The sequence below is a fragment of the Oryzias melastigma genome, linkage group LG8 (genome assembly GCF_002922805.2).
Source record: "Oryzias melastigma strain HK-1 linkage group LG8, ASM292280v2, whole genome shotgun sequence".
Taxonomy (NCBI): Eukaryota; Metazoa; Chordata; class Actinopteri; order Beloniformes; family Adrianichthyidae; genus Oryzias; species Oryzias melastigma.
Genome location: NC_050519.1, coordinates 9,296,522 through 9,324,479, shown reverse-complemented (window position 1 = coordinate 9,324,479; position 27,958 = coordinate 9,296,522). Strand labels below are relative to the sequence as shown.

Below are 27,958 nucleotides of genomic sequence, written 5' to 3'. Positions count from 1 at the left end.
CCCCTCAGGCATTCACCTGTATCTCCGATGCACCTGTAGCAAAAGCACATCCTCATCTCTACCTGCCATCTTCGGTGACAGAGATCCCGCCCTCGGAGCTCGTGCGCAATTCCCATTGGCTGGGGGGTTGTTAGAGCGGTGTCAGTGTGGAGCACCTGGTCGTCAGTCATCCACTGGACAGAATGGGACTGTGTTCGGTGAACTGACAACACGGCAATGCGGACTAAGGTCAAACACAAGAAGAATAGTCCGGTTTATTTTTTAAAGTCCAGCGGGTCAGGGCTTTATTAGTACAGCGATAGAATGAAATAGGTATTTCGTATCGAAAACTACCGAAAAGAGAACGTTTTTTTTCTCTCTCTCCCTTTTTTTTGGCTTGGAGTCAGGACGGGGCGGATATTTACTTGGGAAAACGCGCTACCACATCCGTATTTCCAGCCCTGGCGTCGTGTGGGATCATCTACGACAAGAACTATAGCTTGAATGTTTTTTTAAAATACGGTCCGGTGTCGTTTTTTCTGCGGGTAGCGCTTTACTTTCTTGCCGACTCGCCATGGTGGACTCTCCCACCATGAGGAAGACTTTTGTGGTTCCAGACATAAAGCCATTGGATTTGTATGACTGCACTAAAGCAAAAATATGCGCAAGTGTCGGATGGCTGCTGGCGAAGTCGTACGGCAGTGCAGGTAGGTTCTGTTTCAGGCCCTTTTGAGTTTAAAATCTGTGTTTTAGAGCCTGTTTTTAGGGCTAACAGTTTGTTTATATCCTGATAACGAAGAGTGCAGGCATTGAGGAAAGCTGCAGTGTACAGTTCAGCGTTTTTTAAAGCACAAAGAGCCTCATGTGAAGGGAGTACGCATGCACCGTAGGCACTTTTGCCTGTGACACATGTCATTTGTTCTCGTTCTGTGTGTTTGAGAGACAAGCGGGCCTCCTCTTATAGGCCTCCCTTATCGGGCTAACTCATTTTTCCCTCGTTACTAGCCGGGAGGTCTGAAGTGACACTTCTGGTTGGTGTTTAAACCAGCAAAGCACGCAGACAGACGCAATAGATTGGATTTAATGCCCCTGAATAAAGCTGCCTCTCCTGTGGTGGAAAACATGCAACCTATTTTCATTCAAAATCTCTCTTTTTTAAAGTATGATTGCTTATAGAAATTAAATATTAATCACCAGCACCTGTCAAACTATAAATAAAACAGTGGAAGCCCACTTGTGCAAGGCTTGACAGACTTCATGGCTTCGTCTGTCTCAGCTTTGACCCTGAAGTGGTCAAATTCTTTTGTTTTTGGAACACCAAGATCTCTCAAACTATTATTTTTTTTAATGACTGCACATAAAAGTAACCTTGCACTCTTTACTTTAAAATAAAGTGGGCAATGAGACTCAATGAAGTTATTCTGTAGTATTTAAAGAGATTTTACATTAACAATATGATGCAGGTGTTTCACAATCCTAAGTAGATCCTTGGTTTAGGACTTCTTCAGGGCTGTGTTCTTGGTTAGGCACTGCAGCCACACCCAGTGGCCAAAGAAACACTCCAAGGAAGGGAAATGTGCCAGAAAACCCTTAGTTTAAGCCTTAATCAAGCCAATGGCCTTGCTGATGGTTTCATGCAAATTCAAGATGACCTCATCGCGCCTCTTCTCAGAAGCTCAGCAGAACAACAGAACAGACACAGTCTGAGTCACCAGGTCCTGAACTCTTCAAGGTCAATTCATTTAATGAGGGCAAAATGTGAGGTTTTAATATCTTTGCAGGTAGACATTCTAGTGTACTCAACTCAGTTCATGATTGACTTAACATGCTAAACTTGTGTGTAAACTTGCAGAACATCTAGTGATAATCTGTCGATGTGTTTGTGTTAACATATCTATGTTGTCGTGGAAAAATGCTTTGGGGATTGTGGGAATGCACACACACTATACAGTAACAGCAAGCACTAACAATAACCATACATTCCCATGGCAAACAAAAGCACTATGGAATGTAGAACTTCATATTATGTGAAGCCTGTAGTAATTAGCTCTAGCATTTTTTTTCTTTTGTCCTTCAGACAATAACAAGTAGACCCACTTCTCTTTTAAAGGAGGGATTAATGCCGCTATTATGATCTCCTTTTAATACCAGTACTTGTAGGTCATATGTTTTGAGTTCAGAGCAAACACAATTTAGATTTTGTGCCATTTGAAACTGACATAAACATCTGAGGGCAACTCAAGGAGATTTTGTCGGAATTAAACTGGATTTACCTGCCAAGTCCAATTAGATACATTTTTTTTCCTATAGAAACTTTTTGTTTTTAGTTATGAATTTTTACTGATTTATTTTGTGTCTGGTGCCCATCTGTGAATAGCTTCACTGATGCTAAAAAGTGAAATCTTATGCAGTCAAACTGAGATCCTGTTGACATAATTACTCACCCTCCCAGTCATCAGAACTAAGGTTTGTCAGCACAAACATTAATTCTAATCCCAGTAAGAATATTAAAACATAAATTTGTTGTTTAAAACTAATTTTATTTGAAGTAAAACTTTAGTCACGGTTGCTGATTTTATTTGAAGTCCTTTTTGTTGTGTAAATTGTCAGATAGAATCCCTTTTCTGATTTAGGCTTCAAACAAGCTTTGGTGTAGTCGACACCTCCAATTGGAAGATATCTTTGCCCTGTGGATATTTATACGACTCCCCTGTGTTGCCATGTTTGCTTGTGAAATCCCATAATTTAATAAGTTTGCCTGTTTACAGTATTATTACATGCACAGTGGCCCTCAAATGCAATTAATGGCTGCTGTGGGGCAAGGCACAATGCAGTCAGTTTGTGGCTGCTCAGCCTCTGTATGCAGAGATAAGACATTTGAGTGCAGACTGTTTCATATTGGCAGTTCATCCTTCAGAGAATTTTAGGTCCTATTGAAGTTATCAGTTATATATTATTTTGAAACAAATTGGCAGCTAAAATTAGTCCAACAATAGGCATTTTTGGAATCGGACGTAATAAAATGTACTGTGGATCCATGCAGTGGCATGACTAACGTTTATTCAAGAATTTTCTTTGTATGTTTTATAATCCAGTAAATAAATAAAGATTAATAAATGTATATCTGCTAAAAAATAACTTAGCTAGACTTCATATGGGGACATCCTGTTGATCTCAAACTATATATTTACCACTAACACTAAAACATAATCATGCACTATGCTGATATGCTAGAAATGCCATGCAAGTGTACAACTGTTTATTTACTCTATTCTGACTGAGAAAAAATGTCCTGAAAGTAGCAGGTTTCTGAACACAATAGATATTTGTGGCTTAAATTACGTTGATGTTGATCTGAGTTTACTTAAAAGTAAACCACAACTGATGAGCAGAACAGAACAGGTGGTGGTTGTAAGATGTTTATTGCGTTAGTGTTTCAGTACTTCAGAGCAGACTGTAACGTTAGCTGCTTTCACTACAGCTCAGTTTTAGAGCTACAAAACAGTACCTGCTTTGTTCTTAAAATAAAAGTGGATTATCATATGGTTTTGTTTTCATCCCGAGGATAAACACAATTTTCCAAGTAAGAATACTGCTCATGGCATTAGTCGTTTTGCTTCAGAAAGACTTGAACTGTCACGTTTGCATTTGACGTTTTTTCCTGCTGATGTATTCCTTGTTGGGAATCCTTTCAGTTCAACTTCCTGCTGGCATTCTTATCTTGCACATGTATGCATATCTGAGCTCTTAAGTTATCTAATGCTTGCTAGGGTTCCTGAACATATTCTCTGTGTACCTTTGCATTCAAATATGCAATGAAATTACCTGTTTTTGTGAAATTTAGCATTGATTTTTCCAGTCAAAACTGAAATCAAAATAATATTTTGTTAAAATATTGTTTACCAAAAAAAAAAAAAAAAACATTATTTTTAATCAACAGATTTGAATTTGCTTTGTTGATCTGTTGTTTGTGATCATCTCTATTAGATATCCGCAGTAACGTCTGTTACATGACCAGCATGCTAGCCCAATCAGTCAATTAAATGGGACACGGCCCTCGTTCTCAAGCGGTACACATCACTATAGATAGCAGCTATGGCTGTGAGAGGAAAATGCATCCTTTCTAATAAATGTTCAGAAGCTCATTCAGTTGTAGATTACGACAATACATAAATCTGTTTATTTGCTTTCAATTGTGTTAGAAATGGGAATAATTTGGGAAAATGATTTTATAGAGCTCATAAAGGTGCAGCTGTTTGGTAAAATTGTATCTGAATCTCACAAGGTTACACATTTTAACCTGTATTGCTTAAAGGGCTTATATAATTATTTTCTTAAGCTTTTAGAGTAAACTATCCACATATATGATCATATTTTACCTTTGGGACACGAAATAAATAAATTATGAAATGCAAGTTATTTTTTTGAACTTCTTTCCTATCCGGAAGTAAGATGTCTCAATCTCTGAGGCTGATCTCCTTCAGCTCCTTGTGGGTGCACCCCATTTTATGACACCATCCTAGAGTCGGTCTTGGCACTGTGTCTGCATTTCACCGACGAAAACAAATATCCAAATTTTTGCAAAGATGGATGTGCATATTTCATATCTGCCTTTAGTAGCCCGGGCGTTCACAAACAGAATGTTGATGCCTAAGGTGTTCATTTTGCAGTGAAATTTGGTCAATAAGTTTAGACACCACCAGATGATCATTTCAGGATTTATTGAAATGATGAGAACTTTGTAAACTTTGTATTCTTTTCTGATTAGTACTGGCTCCTCCTCGCTTTCATGCCAATCATTTTCCTTGAAACATGCGCACCTTACTGTCTTTCCTAAATAATCCATGCTCAGTATTCTTCTAATTCATCTCTCGCTTCCTTTGCACCATCTCCAGGAAATCGTTTGCTCCCTTTCTGCAGTCGTCTTATCTTCTTGTGTCATTCTCAGATACCTTTAGGATCAACCCCAAATATTGCACTAATTCATCGCCAGAATGTTCTTTGGCTTACGCCACTGCACAAAGTTTAGAGACTTAGACAGCCGTCTAAAGTAACAAATGCCTGTAAGACTCGGTGGATCTTCCTTCCAGGAAGATCCTGGAAGGAGCTGTTCTCACTTTGTGACATCAGCTTGTGAGAACCCGCTCGTTTTCATTTGTTGGTAGGGGCTGGTGCTCGGAGCGCAGATTTTTATAGGAATGCTCAGAAATGAATGAACAGATCAAAATACTGCTTTGGGGTTGTTTATGGTGAGGAATGAACATTAGAATACACTTAAAAGGGCCCTAACCTTGATTTTCTGAAGCATTTCAGAGTGAACTATTTCAATGTAAAAGATCATAAATTATCTTTGGATCAGTAAAAAACAAATTGTTTATGAAATATTAGTTATATTTCATGTTTTTTCATACCCGTAAGTAAAACGACTCGATTCCTGAAGCTCCGCCTATCGCTAAGTGTGGCTGCGCTTCATGATGTCATCCTAGAGTCTGTGGCAGTATGTCTCCATTTCTTCCACGAAAATAATCCAAACTTCTTCAAAGATGGATGCACATACGATATATCTGCCTTTAGTAGGCCTGGCCATCGCTATACTGCTCCACAATACACACGCAGCTCTTTACGTCTGTGCCGGACCAAGGGTTGAGTGGGGGGTCTTGACCAAAGTATCACACACGTATTTGAGCTGGAATTTATTGTAGACAGGACACAACTGGAAGATATACGGTATTCTGCATCTGAAATGAAAGTTGTTTTGTTGATGATCACTGGATAAGGGGAGAAATTGAGTGTTGTGTTAGTCTGGGGACGGAACTGTCAGAGCAGATTCTTCCTGGAGGGAGCAGTTGTCATGGATCTTGCGTCAGCACGTTTCCACCCGCTCGTTTTTGTGGGTATGGGAGGGGCTGCTGCAGACCGCGCAGGTTTTTACAGGATTAATCTTAAATAAATGAACGGATCAAAATTCCGCTTTGGGGTTCTTTGTAGTGAGGAATCAACAGTATAATGCATTTAAAACCTCAAAAAGTAGAATTTTCATGGTAGGGCCCCTTTAAAAGCTTAAAGTTAATTTTGCATGGTATTGGGAGGGCTTAGCTCATTCAGTGTTGCAGTGTGGCTTGTAAACTTTGCATGTTTGACCTTTGCCTCTTTTTACTCAAACCAGTAGATAACCTGTGACCGCACGACCGTGGAAAGTTATGAAAGGTTGTTGCTTCAGTTCATTGCTACCATCTGATTCCACTCTAAATACATTTCTGGAGGCTTTGATGGCATATTTTTGTTATTATAGTGTTAGTTTTTTTCTTTTGTTTTCTATTTTTATGCTTTTATGATTTGAATCGTGATCCGTTTGTTTAATTACAATCATATTCAATTGTCAACCTAAATTCATGCTCATTTTGCTTCCGTTTTATGACACAAAGTCATCGTTCAGGAATTTCTCATAGGGAAATTTTGGCTGTCCATCATTATCACTTCACTGAGTGTAACATTTGCATCCTACTTTGCTTCGTGATAGTCCGTTCTTTCTTCTTAAAGAGTTCCAACCTTTTTTTCTCTCTCTAACACATGCCGTTTAATAATTATGTACACCTCAAACAAATATTCACTAAGATGGACATTGATATTTCACAGTTGAAAATGTTAAAACAAATGAGCTTCTCACATGTCTGGCAATGCAACCACAGCTGCAGCCATGAAAAGAGAAATCGCTGAACGCTTCAGTGTCTAACAGATGTGGTTTGTTGTGGCGGCTCATGCTGTTGGACCCATTACAATTAATGCGTAGATAGTCGTATAGTGACACAGCTCTGATATGAGCCACCTTGTTTTAATGTAAAGACACTGAGGGTCCTGCAAGCACACCTGACCGTTTTCTGCTGATGGTTGGCTTTGTTGCTCATCAACTCCCAGCTGCCTTTATTTGAATGCTGCAAAACCTGTTCCCTAAGCGAGTACGTCAAGTTTTCCTCTTTAAGATAATATTTGCAGTGTTGCTCATATTTACGGAAACCCACAGAGAATAACCACCTTTAGCCATTCCCTATTATTTCATTTAGCTAAACCTAATTTAATATTAGACAGACAGTGGACGCCTTCTATTTAATAGACGAAAATTTAAAGATGAGGGGAGTAATGGAGTGAGGGCTATTCCTGTAGATCTAGAAATAGCTACGAACATTGAGTTTTTATTAGAGAAACAATATTCCAGGCACCTGCAGGCACAAAGATACGAAAACACCAATGAATATTATCATTTTGCAACTAAATGAAACATAAAATGCTTTACAAATGTCTTCTAGCTTAAAAGCAGTTTTAGTTTGGCTTATTTTTTGAGGAAGGTCCCCAAATTTTAGACTTTTGACATGGTTGTTTGATGGAACCATTCCACTCACAGTTTGATCTGCATAAGATTTGGAGGTCTATTTTGGATTTGTTTTTGCCTTAAGTCAATTTTTTCCTTTTTTAGAGATGGGGGTGATGATTGCTTGCAGAAGTTTTTAAATAATGCTTTAATTCATTTTTCATATTTTAACTGTACTTGAAGCACAATCCCCCACATCACCTCAACATGAAGTTATGCCAATGTTGTTTTAAACATTTTTTCCCTTAACAAGTATACTTTGGGTGCATTATTTTAGAAAAAAATGTTTTCAGATTCAATTTTTTAAAGTTTTTTTATTTTATTTATTTATTTTTTTACAAACCGTCTAAAATATCTTAGTTGAATAGTATTTATAGAAAGTCCAATTCTATTGAACAGTAGTATTAAATGCAAGTCAAATTGAGGGAATCCCTTTTTTTTATTTGAGTTTTATCATTTTTACGTTTTTAAGTTGCTTTCTTTAGTAGTCAATTGCTATTGAGGACAATAAAAAGTTGTCATCTTAAAAGTAATATCCTAAAAGCAACAATTTAAACATCTTTTTTTCTCATTCTAAGCACGTTTGTATGCTCTCTCTGTAGAAAATGTTCCTGCGGAGCTGCGCGACCCCTTCTACTGTGACCAGTATGAGCAGGAGCACCTGAAACCGCCGGTCACGCGCCTGCTGCAGTCCTCGGAGCTCTACTGCCGCACATACAGCCTTATAGTGGGGGAGACTGCATCTGAGGCACAACCCAAAGACAATGCTTCTCTGCTGCAGGTCCTCACTCAGAGGGGCATCGTCCCAAAAGACAAGGAGGCAACTGTGACTGATGCAGACCTGCGGCATAAACCTATTAAAATGGTAATGTTTCATAAGTACAGACTTTGTGGGTTTAGGTTAGGAAATTGGGAAATATATTACATTTTGTATCCGAAGTTTGTCTTTCACTCACTGGACTAGCAGCTTCTGTAAAGAACAACATTCTGTGCCATCCAGCAGCCTAAAGTAGAGGTTCAGGTTGACTTGATATTGGGGTCAGGCTCATACTTTGATGCTTGGGATTAAAGCACATCAAAAAGACCCCCACCCGTTCAACCCTCCCCCCACCCTCGAACGCTCTCCCAGCTGACTTCAGCGGAATATTGGTTCCTGCTGTGTGAACCGGGGACGACTTTAGTTTCAGGGTGGGACGAGGATCGAGAGTTGATACACAATAGAAGGGGGACATCGGGACAAAAACTGAACAGTTCTGGTGAAACTTTAGAGGCTGTGTTGAGAGAATACAATTGGCTGACTGGGTAAGTTAACTTGACAGAAACTGGTTTGTCCTCTTAGTCCATGATAAAAGTTCCATTCAACTATCTTTTTTTAACCCTCTATAGTGCAGAGTTTTATCACTTATTTTTTTTACTTTGTTCGGTTGTAAACATTGACTCACTTTAGGACATGCTTTTAAATTTTGATTTAAAAAAATCATGATTCTCTTTTACATCAACATCTTGCTTTTATTTTGATAAAATCATTATTGTTTGTTGTCTTTTCTTGAACTTCCTGTTTTTGGTGCAGACAAGTTGTTTTTGAAACTTAAGGACGACTTTTTTTTGTTTATCAGGACTAGTGTTGTTTGGGGAACATTGCAGGTCTTACTGTACTGTTTGTTATTGACACTCCTTAACCATAACACACAGTTCTATATAACACAACTATATCATTTCAAGTGCATCCTGGAACTTTTTTTTTATGCTCCTGTTATAATTATTTATTTTGTAGCTATTTTACTCACAATTTTTCAGTTTAAAATCTTTTAATTTACAGTCTTGCACTAAATGGGTCACATGGTTTCAGCAATTGAGATAAATGGGAAATGATCTATATTTTCTTAGCTCTGTTTTAGTTTTTTAAGTCCATGAAGTCAGAATGTGGTCATAAAGCAACTGCTTCTAGTCATTTACTTTCCTACTTTTAGTCGTTACATGTATACCAGGAGATTATTTATGAAATAAATCAAAACCAACAATGACTGTGAAATAATGTTGTGGAAATCTTCTACATGTAGCCCAATAGATCACACAATTATAGCTGGTGGTATAACTGTAGTTTTCCCATTATGCTTGCTGTAGTGTCTGAAAAAATCACAAGTATTTATGATGCTTGATGTTTATGTAGAAACATATTTGCTCTGGGTTGGTGTTTTCAGGTGAATAAGGGCATAGATCTGCTTTAAATGCCAATCAAACATGGTAAAATCAGTGCTGCATTTGTGGATTCACTATTTTGGAGTATGAGTCTTCCAGCCACCGACTGCTCTCAGAACCTTTATGCCACTGACTGGCACTGCAGCTAGTGTGGGAAAGAAAGTGGGTCATTCTGCAGCATTACAAGGATGGAGCATCAATGTGGGTCTTGGCCAAAAAACAGCTTTGCAGCAGCAGCAGCAATCTGCTGCAGGAGTCCTATTAAAGTCCAGCTACATTTTTAATATTTCAGTGAGTGTACTTGTAGTTTTTTTTCCAAGTATAGATTCCAAAATTGTTTACCCTCCTGTGCATATTGTCTGTATAACCATCCCCTGTTTAGCATCTTTGCTTTTGTGTGCTGGTCCCTGTGTAATGTGGCTCATGTTTAGATCCAAACACACCCGTTTATCCTAACCTACTAAAATGGTGGTGCTTGTTTGGTACAGTCAGTTAGTATTATCCTGGAGCATCAATGACCTCTTTACTCCATAACAACAGTAATATCACATCATTCCATTTTTCACAAGATAGTTAATTTTTTTTGTAGTGATGGTAATGTGTCCATTTGCCTCGTCTGGTGGCGGCCCCAGCCCCCATCAGTCCTTAGATTGAGGATAAAGATCTTGGAAGATTAGAGATAATCTGCCATACAGACTGAGCATCATCATCCATGATTGGTTGGCATGTCAGAGATGACCAGTGACTCACCCTATGGCTAACATGTTTCATGTAGCATCCCAGCTTGTGTCCCAAACGATCTACAGGAAGTCAGTGTGACTTGTTAGTCAGCTTTTTGTGCAATGACACCCCCCCCCCTTTTTTTTATTATGAACGGAGCTAAACAATGACTGAGTGAATCATGAAGTCACAGCGCATCTACCCTATCGGGTACCAGGAATCGGCTGTATTGGCAGCTTTCTGGTCAAGTGAACATCAGTCATGAGGTAGACGGAGATGATCAGAAACCATCACCATCATCTTGCTTGGGCCAACTCTTATGAACTCTTGTGGTTGTAAATTACCTCAACTACATTTTAAACATGTTGCCCAAGTTAAGCGGCTCTGACATGATTTTGCTTGCTTCAGCAGATTGTACAGTTTATGTACATGTCCGTGTTCATATGACATCCTTTCTCAAATCCCTTGTTGGGCCCCAGGCCTGCTTGATCCCCCCTGCTTGTCTCCCCATCAGCAGGCACCAGCCGCGGTGGGGGATGGGGTTAAGTCATATTTCAGACATAATCAGATTTTTTTTTCACTCGCCATAATCTCACTCATTGAGCACCAAGATGCTTTTTTTATTTTGTTTACCTGGGTCACTGACGTGGTTAAGCGAGCAGCTCAAGGTCGTAAAAATGTCACATTGAAGCAGTTATCATAGAAGACTTTTCGTTTCTCCTTCTCTGTCAGACCGTTCTGAAAAGTGCTGGATGTTTTGCAGCAGAGCAGGGCTAAGCCAGGAGCGCAGATCAGCGCTGCAGTCAGGCTTGTGCTGAGATGCATTGTGGGTCATTTGGTTGGTTGTTATGGTGATCTGGCAGGCTCAGGGCTGTGTGTTTGAGTGCCTCCCCTCTCTACTCTCATTAGGAAGCCTTGTGATTTAGCTTAGCGAGCTCTCTTGGGTCTGCAATGGGAAGTTCACAAGCAACTGCTTCTCTTCTCCCTTTCACTCTGCACGTCTTGTCTTGGATTACCCTTTAGTCAATGCTCTGAATAATTACTGTCCAACACGACTGCAGAGAAGCACTTTCGTTAACTGTTTTTGCTATTGTTGCATTATTTGTCCAACCTTTATGCAGTAACTACAATTTTGTGAAGAAAGTAGTGGGGCATAAAATAGGCTTATTACACTTTTCTCCAGGTTCATTTAAGTCAAATATTAGTAGAGGATGACAATGTTGCGTTCTATTCTTCATTCATTTCTTCAAGTAAAAGTATTGTGAAGTATATACCTTTTTTAGTCTCTCATTCTTAAAAGTTATGATTCTTGTTTTGGGAATATTATTCAATGGACTTGTCCAGCCATAGTCACATTTCCCACAGTTTATAACCACAATTCAACCATAGAGTTTTCCTCAATAATGTCCAACAATTCTGTGCTGGCAAACTTTGTCCCGGCTGCCCCAGCGCTGGGTCTGCTCAGGTCAGCACTTTATATCAGGGTAGGGTAGGCAGACATTTTGCCAGGGCTCAAACTGTACTCGATTTCCATCCTCCCCAAATGAGGATCTGAGGTTGGAATAAAAATGTCTGGCTTTTAAGGTGGAAGTTCTAAGCAGTTAAAGCGGACAAAGCTCTGATTTGCACAGATTAAGCTTTGTGTTGTGCACTTGAGATTGGATAAGTGGCAAGGAATGTGTTGCTTATGCCCCTCCTTCCCTCTCTGTTGCTGAGAGTAAATTATTAAAACAAGGTGCTTGCTGCTGTTTATCAGTAGTGGAAAGAGAGGAGCCCTATTGTTTTGACCTGAAAGATGCAGAAAAAGGAACTATAATATGGAAGCAGTGTCTGTTCAAAAACCTGTTTGGAAATTGTTAATAAAGCTTCATCCTAAAATTGAGAAAAATACAGAATTGGACAACAGTTTACACAAAAACAGCAGTGTAGTGATGTTATAATATGGCTTTTTTTAATGAGAACAAAGTGTCTCTACCATTCAGAAAATAATTGCTTGAAAATGTTTTCTAAGAAAATGAATATAGAAACTCCCTGTGGTTTCAGCCTCATGGGTCTAAGTGCACAAGGATTTAAAAGATAACAGGTTTACAGAGTTAAGGTGCTCACTTTAACTGATCTGATAATGAAGGTGCATTTTAATTAACTCTACCCATGAGAACAGGCTCAGTAATGGGCTCTGGTGCAGAAGGAAACATTTATAAAAACAGATGCGCTTCATAATGTCAATATTCATTGTGTGTGTAACCAAGCTGTATCCAGTCACAAGCCTTTGGGTTGTTTTAGAACATGTTGATCATGGGTGTTTGGTTTAGCGATCTATTTACAGTCTCTTTTATCTTTAAAGCATGAGTCAGACAAACAAAGAGAAAGTAAGTGCCTGAAGAGCAGGAAAGCAAAGGGGGAAAAAGGTTAAGGAATGACAGTCCTGGGACATTTACGTTTATCATATTACTGGGCTGTAGGCCATTTAATGATTTAATGAGTGTACTAACGTTGGTCCAAAGTTCATCTGCTTTTATGGATGTGTGTGTTTGCTTGCTGGGAACTCTTGGCAAATTCTACTTTTGCTTAAAAAGTGACTCTGGTGACCTCTAGAGGACAACTGCTGGTAAACAATGCTCAGTGCTGTTAGCTAAGCATTATTGTTTTAACTATGTTTGGCTGATGTTGTGTGGACATTTTGGCATTCATTCTTGTTTTTTTTTTTTTTTTTTCTTTCTTTCTGATTGGTGTAGAGCGCTCACCTGGCACTGATAGATGCTGTAATGACCGCTGCGGCCATGGAGACAGTTACTGCAGTGAAGAAATGCGGTTCTGTCAACCTCCTGAGTGGAGCTGTCAGCTGGCAGGATGCTCTACTTCGATGGGTTAATGGGGTAAGTAAAGGTTTAGAATAGCAGGTCCTGGCATATGTCTTTCCCATTTTTGTCCAAAGGTATTTGTCATTTAGATTTACTACTGTCTGTTAACATCTTTAGACCCCAAAAATCCACAGCAGCTCATTTAAATGCGTCTAATTTTGTGAAGAGACTTTGTGAGGAAAATGTTTATTCTGTATTTCCACTTTGTTTTTAGCTGAACCAGAAGTTGAGGGAACTTCATGAGGTGGCACCAAATGATGCTTCTCAAGCAGTGACAGAGCCCGAACCTGTTGAGCCCTCTGTGAGTGTTGAAATCATTATTTCATTATTCATTACTCAATGTGTGTACCCAACCTCACCTGATGCTCTCTTGCGAGTGATTCACCAAGTTTTCTTTTTCCTCAAACGGGGTGTGTGTGGATGTAAATCTCCATCAGGAGAAACCAAGCTGGGTGTGACCAGCGCAAAACTGTCAGGCTTTTGCACATTAGGCACAACTTAGTATGTGTGCTTTGTTCATATATTATACAGACCATTGTGTTTTTTATACAAAAGCCTCAAATGTTCATAAATATGTTTTTGTGAGCCAAGAAATATTGGTAAGAGGGAAAAAATCATTAGAAAAGAAAAGCATCATTGAGTTTCAATGAACATTACTGGTTTGCTGCATTGTCAGGTCTTCTACTCTTCAAGTCTAACAAGTAAAAGCTGACGCATTTTAAATGGTAGCAGAAGTTCTGTCAATAAACGTCTGTCTCTCCTGTTTGTCTTGTTCCTCCACTGTAGATTTAATACTTTACCTCTCCCTGTGCTCCTGTCTTCCATTTTTCTCCTGTTTTCCATTTTCTGTTATGGCCTCCTTTTCTCTGACAGTGTCCTACACGCTGGTACTGGAAACTTGTTCCTGTAAGTTCCTTCCTTACCTCTGCCTTCCTTCCCTATCCCTCCATCTCTACAATATACACACCAAATTTCCCAGCAAATACCAGGTCTGTTTTTTTTTTCATATGCTGTTGTGACACTGCATCATTAATCACGTGTTGGTGTGCATTTGAATTACACCTAAGCATTAACTGAGGGTGTTGCAAAACGGCAACTAAAGGCATTGTTTGTGGAAACATGGGTGGTGCATGAAACCTGTTGCATTCAAGCAGGACTTGTGTAATGTTATGCACAACTGGTTTCTCTGGTGTGTGTCTAAGTCCTGTGTTTGTGTAAGAGTTACCAGGCAGGGATCAACCTTTAGTCAATTTTCCTGTACTGGCAGTGGTTTGACTATTTTTATACTGCATTAATACTTCAAAGTGCTCTCTTTGTTTGCTCCTCTCTGCCTTCTGAAATTCTTACGTGATTCCTATGAGTTCAAGATGAAGGTCTCATCTTTTAAATTGTTTTTTACCTATGAATCATCCTCTTAATTATTTTTTTTATGTTTACATTCAGATGGAATAATCCCAAGGCCCTGTATTTTGAAAAAAAAATTCACATTTATGATCTGTAAATACACTACTAGTTCTTATTTGTTTCTTTATTTCTTATTTTGCAGCTTCGCTACAGGAAAGACAAAATTCAGGCCAAACTAAAACCAACTTTTCCAGTTGTGAGTGAAGTTAAAGATCTGTCCAGTGGCTGTGCTGTTGCTGCTGTCATACATTACTATTGTCCTGGACTGCTAAGACTTGAAGGTACCGCTGCACTATAATCACTGCATCTCAGTGTGGCTTTTTCAGTAATTTTAACGCTTTTTCTTGATTTTTCTCTCCCAGATGTTTGCATGAAGGACTCCATGTCTGCAGCAGACTGTTTGTACAACTTACAGTTCATCTGTGAGTTTTGTGACAGCTGTCTGAAGGGCTGCTGTCACTTAGCACTTGAAGACATATTATACTCACCAGCACAACTTCAGGTACCACCACAATTTCAGTCATTAATCAACTCAATGGTGTATTTAAAAAAAAATCTAAATTATGTCAAATCTTTCAGGTCAACATGCTGAGTTTCCTGTCAGAATTGCTTGGATGGTTTGAACTACAAAAGCCAGATTTTGTTCAGCCAGTTGACACATTAGGTATGGCTTTAATATTTTGTTGTTGTTTTTAAATTGTGGACAAAAGTTTTCTCTTATTTTATGTTACATAGTCAAAATGGGTCAAATTTTCTTTGTCAGATGGATCCAGACCTGTAACACCCAGTAGCTTAAGCAGTGGCAGGTAGGCAGTCTTTTTATCTTTTGATTTCTGATTCCTTTTGTATTTTGCTCTCAACATAAAAATGGAGTGCACTCTCAATTAAACGTTTTCTTTAAACCTTGTTGCTTATTTCTACACTTAACAGTTCCTCCCCCTCCGTCTTCAAGAAGCCTTTCCTCCCAATTTCCGCCCCTGCACCAGGTAAAATTAGGACTGCCTTGTTGTGACGTTATATTTCATCTGGTTCAGTCTTTTCCCAATGTCCTTTGTATTTTTATTTTATTGTGGTGGTATTTTTTATGGCCATTTAAAACGTTTTGTCTTTCATTTGTATCTTTGTGTTGCCTTGTGCTTGTGTGTGTGGTCTGCATGCCTTTACATGTCTCTGTATGTGTCCTGTTGTACATAGGATCTTTGACTCAGTCTACCTCAATGTCTCATATAGAAGGAGTTGGAAAAACATGGAGCAAGAAATCCCTCGGGTAGGACCTGCAGTAGCTTATATTAAAGAACAAATAGAATAAAATCTTTGTAATCGAGTCTGCAATTTCATTTTGTTTGTCTTGTTTTTTTTCCTCAGCCGTCCCTTGTCAGGAGTGTCCTTTAGCATTCCTTTTGGCCTGGACAGTGATGTGGACATTGTGATGGGAAACCCTGTAATAACTCGCTCTGTTAGCTCAGATCAGCTCAATCCAGCAGGCCAAAATATTACTGGTGTGCCGTACGTTCCTCCTGAAGATCTCAGCCACTTGCTTAATAAACCTACTGGTTCCAATGGTCCACATCGAGCATCATGGGCCACCCACACTCCTAGTATTCCAAAGCTGGCGGAAGAGAATGGCCTCGGAACGAGTGAAGCTGGAGAACTTCCTACTATAGAAGAGGCTCTCCAGATTATTCACAATGAAACCAAGTTGGAGCCCCGACTACACCCCGACGGTGCTCCGGATGGATTCTACCTCCACTCTCCAGATGATCCTGCTAGTTCTAGGTATGCCAGCAACTCAGAACCTCTCAGCTCTTCTGCTCCAACACGCTCAGGTATGATGCATCGACCCGCAAGAGAATCCAGGGAGCCTCGCCGCACAAGAAATACCTCTGAATGTTCACGTGATGATGACTCTGTTTTGAGAGATGGTAGTGTGGATTCAGATGCTTCAGAAGACCTGCCAAAAGCTCAGTCCACACCAAACACACCTGCTTACATCAACTCTGCAAGAGGCCCTGGGAAAGAAACTGCTGATAGTGGTGTGAAGATGACCAGCTTTGCAGAGCGGAAAAAGAAGCAGAATATTGATTCTCCAAAGGCCAGTGATCCATCACCCCCTCAAACGACTACATGGGCACAGAAGTCTGAAGAAAGCCCAAGCAAAAACCCACAGTTAAATAACGAGGTGTCGGAGTTGGGGGCTCGGCTTGAAGAAAAGCGCAAAGCTATAGAAGCTCAGAAGAAACGCATTGAAGCCATTTTTGCAAAACATAGACAACGAATAGGGAAGAGTGCTTTTTTGCAGCTGAAAAAGGAGCAAAATGAGGATGACAATGAAGAAAACGCCCCTGCAGATGATCTTTCTCGTTTGACTTTAGAAGAAAGATTGGCACGAATGGAAGAAGAGGAGCACAAGGAACAAGATGAACAGTACCCCTCTTTTGATTATGACAGTAATGTTAAAGGAGCACATGCACACAGTAAAGATGTCAGTGAGACCAAAGAAAAGGCAGGACCAGGAGAGAGGAGCTCTCCAGCACCTGGTGAGAAAATGGCAGCTCCTCTTGGAGACTACAACAATGCTGTGTCCAAGTTGACTGCAGCTCTTACCTCCTTACAAAGTGACATGCAGAGGCTGACGGAGCAGCAGAATCAGCTCATCAAGAAGAAAACTCCAACTTCCAGCAACAAGTCCTGGGTTATTCCAGCTAGCCCTAAGACATCCACACCAGCTCCACCCATGCGTTTGTCGCGGGAATCAACACGAGGTTTAAACTCGACCTCCTCTTCGCCATCTCCATCTCGGAACGTCGCAAACCACACCACTCCGCCCAAATCTCCTCATGCTCACCGCAGAGCCCAGTCGGTACCTCCTAAAAGTCCCAAACAAAGTCGACAGTTCGACATCAAGGTTCCAACCCTCTCAAGGGTCCTCACTCCTCCTCAAAATGTGGACCGAATCCCGCATCTTCGTCGAGTGCATCCCTTACAGTCCCAGATCCAGACTTCCTCCTCTTTTTCAATAGGGGATTCTGAAAGCCTTGATGAGCTACGTTCTTCTGGACCAACTCCTTTACCTACTCCTCCTGTGACTCCCATACCAACTCCAACTCCTCATGCTGCTGTAGACGATGCTCTTTCAGAGGTGGGGTCCAATGATGCGCAAAGTATTTTTAGCATGGACCTTGATGCTGGACCTTTGCATAGTCCTCTGAAAAGAGAAGGGCTGACAAGTGCAGGCTGCAGCTCAGGAGCCCCATCCGAGTGCTCCTTTGAGAGTGATGCTCCAGCAGGGATGTCCAATGGTAAACGCAGTAGCTTGATAGAGATCCCACTGTCTGCCCTGAGAGGAGAAGGTGAGGAGGACGACCTAGTTCCTGATCCTTCGTCTGACTCCGTGAGTGACCAAACTGAGCCAGAATCGAAAGCAGGAGTTGGTTTCTTCTTTAAGGTTTGCAAATATTTGTGATTTCATTATTTTCAGGCATGTTTATAAATACATGTTGAGACTAATGTAAGTGTTCACATCCTTATTTGTAGGATGACCGAGATCGGTCAGAAGATGAAATGGCCCAAAGAAGAGCGGCTTTGTTAGAGAAACAACAGAGACGGGCAGAAGAGATGAAGAAGCGTAAACTTGAGCAAGAAAAAGAATCAAAGTGAGATTTTATTTCCAACTCATGTCTTCAAAACCAATTTACTCTCCCTTAATTTACCTTGCAGCTTGACCAAAACTAGTGCTTATGTTATCTGGTTTATATTTATATTCTAATTGTGTACACAAATGGACAAAAAGGTAAACATGAATGTGTGTACTATAATTTAAAATAATTTTTGCAATACATTTCCTATGGCAAAATGTTATTGTTCCCTACAGAAGTGTAAAATAAATGTTATTTACATAGTAAATTTAGTTTTAAAAAGAGCAAATTCCTTTTTGTCTAAATAGTGAAACTGTTGTGTAAGAATACAAGTTGGAATCATCAATGAAATGTGTAATCAGGTCACATCTTTAAGTTGAATTGTACATTTTCCCACTTTCCTGACTGTTTGACAGTTTTTCCGCATGAAAAAGTGAAAGATTTCAACTTTTTTGCTCTCTTAGCAAGCCTCAGTGGATGGTTATCGAAGGCTGGGGTAATAAGGGCGAAGACGAACCCAGGACCTCAGGCAGCCCTTCAGAATTACGAACCCCATCAGCAGAGGGGACCCCGCAGCGCAGAGGAGACTTCACCAAGCAGGAGTATGAACGACGGCAGCAGCTGAAGCTCATGGAAGATTTGGGCAAGGTGCTGAAACCCAAACCCACCACAGTCCGTGATGTCAAGAAGCAGGCACGCAGGACTGTGTTCAGAGATGACTCTGTCCTGTCTAACAGCCCTGCCAGGGGTTTCATGGGTAAATGCCCTCATCACGAGTCTTCACTTTACTCTTGTATTTTACATGCACATTTTTTTAAAATTTATGTTAACCTAATTTTTTTCTGTCCTCTTGTTATGGCTTTAATGTAGGCACAAAGCTGAACAAGGTGTACTCCCACTCGTCAATGAATTTGTCATCAATGGCCAATGACTCTGGAAACACGACTTTCAGGAAATCTCCAAGGTAATTAGTACAATGATGATGAGAACAACTTAATTAACTTTTTGAGCAGATACGTTCTAAACTGTTCAAAAAGAAGGGAAAAGATATTTTGAATTTCTACAAGAAAAAATTGTATAAAAGTTTAAAAATGAAAGCTGATTTACACTTTGATATACTGCTTTTGTGTTCTAATTCAATATTTATTCCATCTTAAAATTCGATTTAATAAATCCTTTGTCATACTAATTTAGTTTTCAGACAAACTTCAATTATATTTTAAAGAAATAATTAAAAGTATCACAATCAAAATGAACAAAATGTAAAACTGTTTTCCTTACCTTTTCTTCTGGGTCTCAGCAGTACTGCAAATAGAAAAAATTGGTCTGGAAATGATTGAGGATCTGCCACTGAATACTGATGCTTGTTTTTAGTGCTATCGGTAACAAAATAACTTTATTTCTCTGTCATCTCTTAGCCGTTCACACTCTCCCGCCCGGTCACGCTTCAGGTCCCCTGGCCGCATGAGTGCTCAGAATGGGGATAAGGACTGGGAAAATGGCTCCACCATTTCTTCCCCCGCCTCCATCCCAGAATACACAGGTGAACGCAATGTTTAAGACTCATATATCTGCTAACATTTCTTTTAGTTATTTCATTGAAACATCTGAAAATGCCTTGTCTCACAGGACCAAAGCTGTACAAGGAGCCTAGCTTTAAATCAAACAAGTTCATCATTCATAATGCTATCACTCGCTGCTGCCTGGCTGGAAAAGTCAACGAACCACAGAAAAACAAGATTGTAGAGGTAAGCCATCAGCTGGTAACCTCTGATGGACAAATTTTAGTTTCAATTGGGTTTTTTTCACTTGATTCCTTAAACACACAAGGTAGGGCTTGGCGATATATTGATATTATCATTGTCCTTCCCCTTGTTCTTTAGGAAAAAAATGTTTTTTTTTTTGTCTGAGGTTGTTTTTATTTTGTGACTTCTTTTCTGTTTGCATTCAACATAATATACTTTTAAATAACATCCATGTACATTTCTTAGTAAGATAATACAATAATTTGTCCAGTAAAAAAATGTGTTTGGATTTTTTTTTCAAAAGCTAGATTGTGGTCTCTGAGGTTGTGACTTCAAACTTGGAGAATCAAACCACACACAGCAAAATCGGTTTGAAGGCTGTTACAACCAAAATTGCTCTGCCGAATGATTGTATTATCTCTCTTTATAGGATGCTTAAGGTAGTGGTAGCTCACAAAACACCGGCTGCATTGTTCCACAAACATTTTTACAGCTTGTATTTAGTTGCACTTTGTCTTTGGGCCAATTTCCAAAGGACATGTTAAAATAAAATGTTTTTTGTTAAAAAAAAATATTCTGTCATTTGTAACCTTTGTTAAAAGAAATAAAAGCAGGGAGAAAAAAATTGTTTAAATCAAAAATCAAATTTGGAATGAAAAAATTAGAGATTCTTTTTTCTGGCCATATGTCGCAGCTCTAACACAAGGTGTACATTGATATCAATCTCTTTTATAGATGGGATTAAACTTATCTAGTCCATAAAAATGATGTTGGGAAAATGTGGGGGGGGAAAAAAAGGAAAAGTGGGAAAAAAAATTGGTGGGAGAGAGTGACGAAACCCAAAAAAGTGTGTGTCAGAAAGGGGAGAGGTATTCACAAAATACATAACAAAGTTATGTAAAGCTTAACATATTTTTTTTACCTACAAATTTAAATAACTACAATACAAAACAACACACAAGCATAAAAAACTCTCCATACAAACACACATCTGTGCAGAATGAGATCTAAAACTATAGACACTGCAATGTGAACAGACATGCAACCATATATCTTTATATTCTGAGTGTAATTGCTCAGATGCCTGAGTTTATGCTGAGCTAAGCAAACCCTGGAATAAGTGTGATATTATTGAATGTAGAAAAAGCCTTATTGTTGGTCAACTTGTTCGTTTACATTTTTTTTCTGCATTTTCTTTTTTAGGACATGGAGACGAGCACAGCCAATCACTTCCTAATCCTCTTCAGAGATTCCAGCTGCCAATTCAGGGCGGTTTACACAATGAATCCTGAAACCGAGGAGATGGTTCGACTCACCGGTATTGGCCCTCGAGTCATCACACTCGACATGGTAGAGTCCATTTACAAGTACAGCTCAGACCGCAAGCAGTTCACGGTCATCCCGTCCAAAACCATGTCAATGAGTGTTGATGCTTTCACCATTCCTGGACACTTCTGGCAAAAGCGCCCAGGAACTCCAAAAAAACTAAGCACCCCAAAATAAAGACTTACCCGAGATGGGTTGGGATGTTACTATTCAGGGACTTGAAGCCCAACAGGACTCTCATTTTCCTTCACTTTGGCCAGTACAGCACTTCAGTTTGTTCAGCTGCGGACAGAACGACTGATCAGGTTTTTGGCCAGTAATCAGCTTGGATGCCAAGAACACTCCAGTCAGTCATGCATACAAAGAAAACAACCACTTTCTCAAGAAAGCATCGTCCACTTCGATTGTAAAAGCGTAATATGACTGATTCCCTTCTGGAAAAAGTTAAAACATTTTCCCTTTCTTCCTTATGCCTTGCCTTACTCTGCCGTGGCAAATAATTTAGACTCTTGGGTAAGCAAGCGAGGGGACAGCCACACTGCCTTTGCCCTCACAGTGTTTTTAGAACCCCTCCCAGTCCTGCTTGCTTTTTCTTCTGCTGCCTTTTCTTCCTCTAGGGCTCACTTTCTCCAGTCTGCTGATACTTGATGGCTCTCAGTTCTGATTAGAGATCCCAGTTCAAGATAAATGGCAGATAACACTGCTTTAGTGAATGTAAGGCATGCACTAACGACTGATTCCATTTGGGGAGTGATTAGCACCAGAAAATACCGTAATGGATGGTTCTTTTTCAGGCTGCACTTGTAGAGGCTTCTATGTTTGCTGGTGGACACAGGGACACTGCTCGTGCCTCCCTGTAACTCTCCACTTCAACTCTCCTGCAGCTGTAGACAACTGGATGTGTTTTTATACTGTTTTGAGAAAAAAAAAACATTTTGTTGGACAAACTGATTTAAACTTTGAGATCGGAAAAAGAAGAATGAAAAAAGAATGAAAGTTCATGTGACCCTTTTGTTTTTACACAACTTCTCAATGAAAGGTTAAAGAAGAATCATGAAAATGAGAAAAAGGGCTCTCGTGTTTATTACTTGGATGAAGCTCGTGTGTTAAAACTTATAAGCAATGCTGGTTTAATACTTTGAATGCTGACGACTTTTTCTGGACAATGATTTGTAAAAAGTAAGTTGACCTCTGTGACGAATAAGCTAGCCTGCTGCTTAGTCAAATGTGTGTTTGAAATGAGTGGATGAGAATCAGTAGAGAATGTCAAACAGTTAAAACCGCTGATACGGTTTGCTTGTGGGTGATTAAATTCTTTAGGTCACTGAGAGTCTGTTTCCTAATATATTATTCCCTGTTTGTGTGTTTCGGCATATAAACAGTAGGTTTCTTAATGAAGGATCTTTCTGGACTGTAACAGCCCTCGTCTACCCCTCAGTCTCTAGAGACTCCTTCATGTATAACTGGGGGAATGTAAAATGCCAAACTGCTTTTTTTTTTTTTTTTTTTTCTCCCCACTATCGGTGAAAGAAAACTGATTGCATAGCTGCTTATAATGAAGATATTGCCAGAAATGTGGAAGAAGATTTTCTTCTTCTCTCCCGTTTCAGCCCTTTAGCACTATGACGGCTGCTGAGATGCAGTTATTTTTCAAAATCACTGACTGCCTCCAGGAAATGATGTTTAAAGTCTATTCAGAGACGGATGGAACTGGAAAAAATGTGGTTGAATGAATGATTAAACGCGTTTAGGAAGGAGTGTGTATAGAATCAATGTTTGTATTTATGTGCTAGTTAAGTCTTAGTATAAGATAGTTCAAATTATGTTTTGATTTGGTGCAATTTTCCCGTTGGAGTCTCCAGGTGACCATCGGGTGTATTTATTTGCTTTTGAATTAGATTTCCTCTTTGTTGTTTAGTTTCAGAATCTATTTTTGCCTTCTTTTATTTTATTTGTTTCTTTTTTTTTTCATTTTTCCTGAGGTTATGAGTCATGAATTTCATCCAAATAGTCTTATTAGTTTTGTTCTTCCTTTTTGTTGTCTAATCTGTACCAGCACACATTTTACGTTCATTTCATAAATTGACTATCCTTGGCAACTGGACCAGAAGAATAAAGTCTTTTTTTTTAAATCATCTACTTTTGTTTCTTTTTTTAAATTTTTTGTCATGCTCTTGTTTAATTTATCATTCTGTTTCGCCAGTGCTTTTATAGATGAAAATGAAGATTTTGCTGCCAAAAAATGAAGGAATCCTCTTGTCATTTTTTGCACCTCATTAAAATTTTCTTAAACTTTATATATACAATGAAGCAAAAACAAAAGCATTCAAAAGTGAATTTTATTGCCCTTTAAGAACAGTTTGTTTTCACTATTCCGTCCAACTTTTAAGAACAAGGGTCAAAAATGTCCCAGAGGGGTTTTTATTGTAATAATACTGTTGACACAAGCATGGACAGGTGAGACAGACGTTCCCTCTTTGAGGGTGTCAAATGTACCCATAGGTTCTAACTGTTCCTCTGATAAGTGAAAGTAAACAAATGTGAATCTGCAAGAGGGAGGGAGCATCAAAAAGTCACAGCAGCAGTTGCACGCCTCTCCAGTGTCCCATTGTGACAGCTTCTTAGTTGTGTTTGGCATGTAGCATCTCTGCCAGCAGGGAGTTGCAGGGTAAATCTCCTAGTAGGTGGCGCTGGTATAAATAATCCTCCACCTGCAAACTAATGCTGCGTACCTCGGGGAGACGGAGAAGCAGCTGGCCAAATTTGTCAGAATGTCCCGGGTTATTTCTCTGAGTGTGCTCCATCAGGGCCCTGTTGACCTTCTCTTGGGTTTGCTCCACTTGCTTCCTGTTCTGTACTGACTTCACATCTTAAGCAAGCAAACACAAAATACTTCTCATCAATTAAAAAAAAAATAAAAAAAAAAAAAAAACATTGATCTGTATGAGATCAGGGGTCTGCAACCTTTAACGCTAAAAGAGCCATTTGGTTTAAGTTCTTACAGATCAGAACCCCAACTAGAGTCACAAAGTCTCACTTATCATTTAAAAATTCAACATATTTATTCATTTTTTGGCAATTAAGTTTTTAAATATTATAATAATTGAATTACAACAGTGTCTATTTGTTTCTTTTTATAACTCTTGCAAGTCATTTTACTTTTGACAGCAGCACACACTAGTTCCTTTCAAAATAAAACCCACTCTGGTCAGGAAAAAGTCTTCCTGCTGCAGCAGCTTTTCTTGAATTAAAGAAGCAAGGCAGTTAAGCATGATATTTTTTATTATAAGGATTTTAGTGTGCTTGTTCGTAGAATCTTTTTATTAAAAAGACATGTAGAATATTCTGAGCTTTTTATTGAAAACACACGACTCTAAATCATTTTCAATCATTTTAAACCACATTTGCTCAAATCTTTAACCACTTTAGTGGAATTCACCAAAATTAAAAAAATCTAGAGACTTTTATTTGACTAACTTTAAATTAAAAACACAAATTTAAATAACTTTTCTACAGAATTTCAGACAGTAAATTACACTTTTTTTGCTTAGTTGCTTGACATGTCAGAAATCTAAACAGAAAGGACAAAACTTAACTAATTTTGTATGTATTTAATCGCTAGAATTTTTCATTTAAAGCTAAAGAGCTACAATAAAGAGATAAAAGAGCCACAGGTTGCCGACCCCTGATCTATATTCATAGTGGAATGTACACCTTAGCTTAGAGGGAAAAAACACTTTTTCTTACCAGGGTTGAACAGCACTAAATATTTGAGACAGACAAACTCATGTCTGTCTAACTGGAGTGCCTTAAGTTTAGCCACAAGGTCCTGGGCTCTCGACACCAAGCTAGTAAGCGTCACTCCAGCTTGGGAAACAATTGTTGCCACCTCAATCTGCATCAGAATAAAGTACATGACACCTTTTAGTCTTGGTGTTACCATACATATCCAATAAATGGCATCAAGTTTTTCACCTGTTGACCTGTGACCAGATAAATGCAGCTCTCTTTGCCATAAGTGACTTGTCTGCAGAGGTGATCCAGGACCAGCAGCTCACTCCAGCAGCTCTGCAGCAGTACCATCTGGTCCTCCACCTGTTGAAAAACACTCGTAGAAGGTGAAGGCTCACAGTTTTTTTTTTTTTGTCTTTGAATCTGTTCTCGTGCCTAATGATAACTGAGTCTATAAGTTGCAACATGTGTCTGAATTCAAGTTTCCCACCTTCAGCTCCTTGAAGAGGTCAGTATTTCTGGCCCACTCCACGAGCCCAAACAGCGTCTGGTCAGCAATCTTGCACATGATACTAAATGTGTTGAGACGATCGTGTTTCCCTCGATTGGCCTGCTCTCTCTGTAGAGTGGCCAAAACTTTGGTGCACAGAAGGCTCTCATCTTGTTCACCTTCCATGAGCTGGTTCAGGAAGCTATGAGAATGAGGGGATAGAGGAGTGGTTGGTGTTTTACTAAAAACCTGGAATGAGGCTCCAGCTGAGTTTGGTGTGGAGCAAGGGGATGATTCTGGGGATTGGCTCGATGTGGTTGCAGTCTTTGGGGTCAAAATCTCTGAATATTGTGAGGAAGGTGAGCTGTAACTGAGAAAAAAGTCTCCCTTTTCCTTTGGTAATCCAGATAAGGAGCAGTACGTTCCAGGATAAGGTAGAGAGGGAGGAGTGAGCACTCGGTGGGAGCAGTCCAGAGGCGTGGGTTCACCTGTCTGCCCCATGCTGCTGGGGTACATGTAGGTTACATTGAAGGCATCTGAAGATGATGGTTCAGTTGAATGACAGCCTAAGAGGAGGGGATCCTTTGGAGATATGGGACAATGTGTTTGTGTAGTTTCCCTCTCAGTCCTGTAGGGAGCAGTGTTTGCCTTTTGTCGTTTCATCTGTCTGTCCCGTCGGTATAGAGGGCCAAATTTATTCCTTCCCCCTCTCATCCGATCTGGTCTCACAGCTGATGATTGAGAAAAAACATTTCAGCAACATCTTGAAACGACGTAATATTCATAGCAATACAGGGGCATTATTTTTCACTACAGAAAGGGTTTACATTTTAATAACAGAGCAAAAGCAAGTTAAATTAGATCAGTTCTGGTTTAAAAGCTCCTCTTGTTACCTTCTCTCTTCATTCCAACAGCCAGACACTTCTGGAAGCGGCAGAAGGGGCAGCGTTTCCTCTGGGAAAGGTTCATGGGGCAGCTCTGTTGTTCAGCACAGGTGTAGTGCTTGTTGTTCTGCACTGAGCGTTTGAAGAAGCCCTCCACAGGAGAAAATGGGAAAAAAAGTTGTTTCATTCTGTTTTTAATGAAAGACGGTAGATATATTTCCAGTGCAACTAAGTCTGTTTATATTCTGAATAAGCACCAGTTTAACGACTGAATGGATGCTTCATTGATTACCTTGCAGCTCTCACAGGTGAGCAGTCCATAGTGGTATCCTGATACCTTGTCACCACAGATAGGGCAGCTCTCTTCTGACGCCGTCCTGCTGTTCTGCTCTGTCGTTTGCTCCTGAGCTGGAGAACCCCCAACCATTTATGTCAAATGTAAGATATAAAATATCTGGTTTGAAACTCCAATAAATGTTTGAGTCATGTTCAATAAAGCCAGAAGAACCATGCTGCCTGCACAGAAAGGTTCACTGCTCAGCTGTTGGGAGAACAGTGTGGTTCAGTCACAGACAGAACCTTGTCACTCATATGGATTTGGTTCATGGTGATCAGAGATATGGCCTTACATAAGTCAGTATACCTCTGTACCAAACAGAAAACTACACAATCGGTATGAATCCTTTTAAAAGTTTTTACATTAAATAATGATTTTCACATTTAGATCACTTCTATTCTGTACGTGACCCTTAAAAGATGTAGGTGTGTGTGACACTCTTCAGAAACCTCTAGTACTCACATGTAGAAGATCCCTCCAAAGCTGAAAGATCCTCAGAATAATTACAAGTCTGGTGGAAAAGAGGCTGAGGCTGCTCCAAACTATAACCAGGTCTGTCCATCTTGAGTCGTGGGACAGAAAATCCACGGTCAGTTTAACCCAAACTCCATTGCTATAGAGGTCGGACGTCCTAACAGACACCACAGGACAGTCAGAGAAAGTGCTGCGGATGGTCAGGCTCAACCGCTCAGAGGGACTGACGGTAGTCTGAGGCCTGCAAGTGGACTTCGATCCATGGTGGGAGTCATAAAATCTCTCCTGACTGGCACTCCTATCCAGTCAGTATGTCAGCAAGCGTGATAGACAGCTCCAACCCATCCAGGGTAGACAGATAGCCACCTGCTGGAATCTTGCTGTAGTGAAATAACTTACTAAACCACACCAGAGCTCAGCTGATAAGACGATAAGATAAGAGTCCACAGTGGAGTGTGTACAGCCTCTTGCAACCACAGAAGTTTCCTCGCCTTTAATCTTTAGCTTAAAGAGTATTATTTTTAGTACTGTGGTAGATAAAAAGTTCTATTTTTTCTTAAATTGATTGATGTACATGCGAAGAATTATCCAGTAAGTTAGCATTTTGCTTATATAAGATTGAATAAATGTTATCAGTAGAACATGAGTTTGAACTTGATCCTCCTGCAATGAAAAGATTAATACTACACTTTGAGTTCAACTGTTTTGTTGTTGCTAGGTGATTTTTTTTTTCAAAAAATCCAAATGATGTGACAATAAAAAATATATATTACGACTAGTGTTCCTTTAGTTATTTGAGCAAAACT

At 39.6% G+C, this 27,958-nt stretch overlaps 2 protein-coding genes across 4 annotated transcripts; one reads left to right on the top strand and one right to left on the bottom strand.

Annotated features, from left to right (window-relative positions):
• The first annotated feature begins 111 nt into the window (after positions 1-111).
• camsap3 (calmodulin regulated spectrin-associated protein family, member 3) lies at positions 112-23,372 on the top strand. 3 transcript variants are annotated; one of them, XM_024272030.2, is made up of 18 exons: positions 112-686; positions 7,948-8,210; positions 13,000-13,140; positions 13,340-13,426; positions 13,999-14,031; positions 14,672-14,810; positions 14,892-15,031; positions 15,109-15,193; positions 15,293-15,335; positions 15,460-15,515; positions 15,760-15,796; positions 15,895-17,974; positions 18,064-18,182; positions 18,629-18,921; positions 19,035-19,128; positions 19,583-19,707; positions 19,794-19,912; positions 21,113-23,372. In XM_024272030.2, exons 1-18 carry the CDS (start codon positions 554-556, stop codon positions 21,410-21,412), a joined length of 4,287 nt encoding a protein of 1,428 aa, XP_024127798.1. In that variant the 5' UTR covers positions 112-553; the 3' UTR covers positions 21,413-23,372. The 3 variants fall into 3 exon arrangements, with proteins under 3 accessions (XP_024127798.1, XP_024127796.1, XP_024127797.1); XM_024272028.2 differs by having other exon boundaries at positions 15,724-15,796; XM_024272029.2 differs by lacking the exon at positions 13,999-14,031 and having other exon boundaries at positions 15,724-15,796.
• nr5a5 (nuclear receptor subfamily 5, group A, member 5) lies at positions 23,195-27,758 on the bottom strand. The gene is made up of 7 exons (XM_024271359.2): positions 27,141-27,758; positions 26,634-26,749; positions 26,351-26,492; positions 25,458-26,188; positions 25,211-25,330; positions 24,983-25,130; positions 23,195-24,104 (listed from the first exon to the last, which is right to left on the bottom strand). Exons 1-7 carry the CDS (start codon positions 27,238-27,240, stop codon positions 23,857-23,859), a joined length of 1,605 nt encoding a protein of 534 aa, XP_024127127.1. The 5' UTR covers positions 27,241-27,758; the 3' UTR covers positions 23,195-23,856.
• Between the last annotated feature and the right edge of the window lie 200 nt (positions 27,759-27,958).

Bases quoted from the DNA above. Each gene is read 5' to 3' on its own strand.
- camsap3 (XM_024272028.2), top strand. From the start codon at position 554: ATGGTGGACTCTCCCACCATGAGGAAGACTTTTGTGGTTCCAGACATA. The intron at 15,516-15,723 runs GTAAAATTAGGA...TGTTGTACATAG, and splicing joins AATTTCCGCCCCTGCACCAG to GATCTTTGACTCAGTCTACC. The intron at 19,708-19,793 runs GTGAACGCAATG...CTTGTCTCACAG, and splicing joins CTCCATCCCAGAATACACAG to GACCAAAGCTGTACAAGGAG.
- nr5a5 (XM_024271359.2), bottom strand. From the start codon at position 27,240: ATGGACAGACCTGGTTATAGTTTGGAGCAGCCTCAGCCTCTTTTCCAC. The intron at 26,750-27,140 runs GTGAGTACTAGA...GGGGTTCTCCAG, and splicing joins TTTGGAGGGATCTTCTACAT to CTCAGGAGCAAACGACAGAG. The intron at 25,131-25,210 runs GTGAAAAACTTG...ATTCTGATGCAG, and splicing joins ATCTGGTCACAGGTCAACAG to ATTGAGGTGGCAACAATTGT.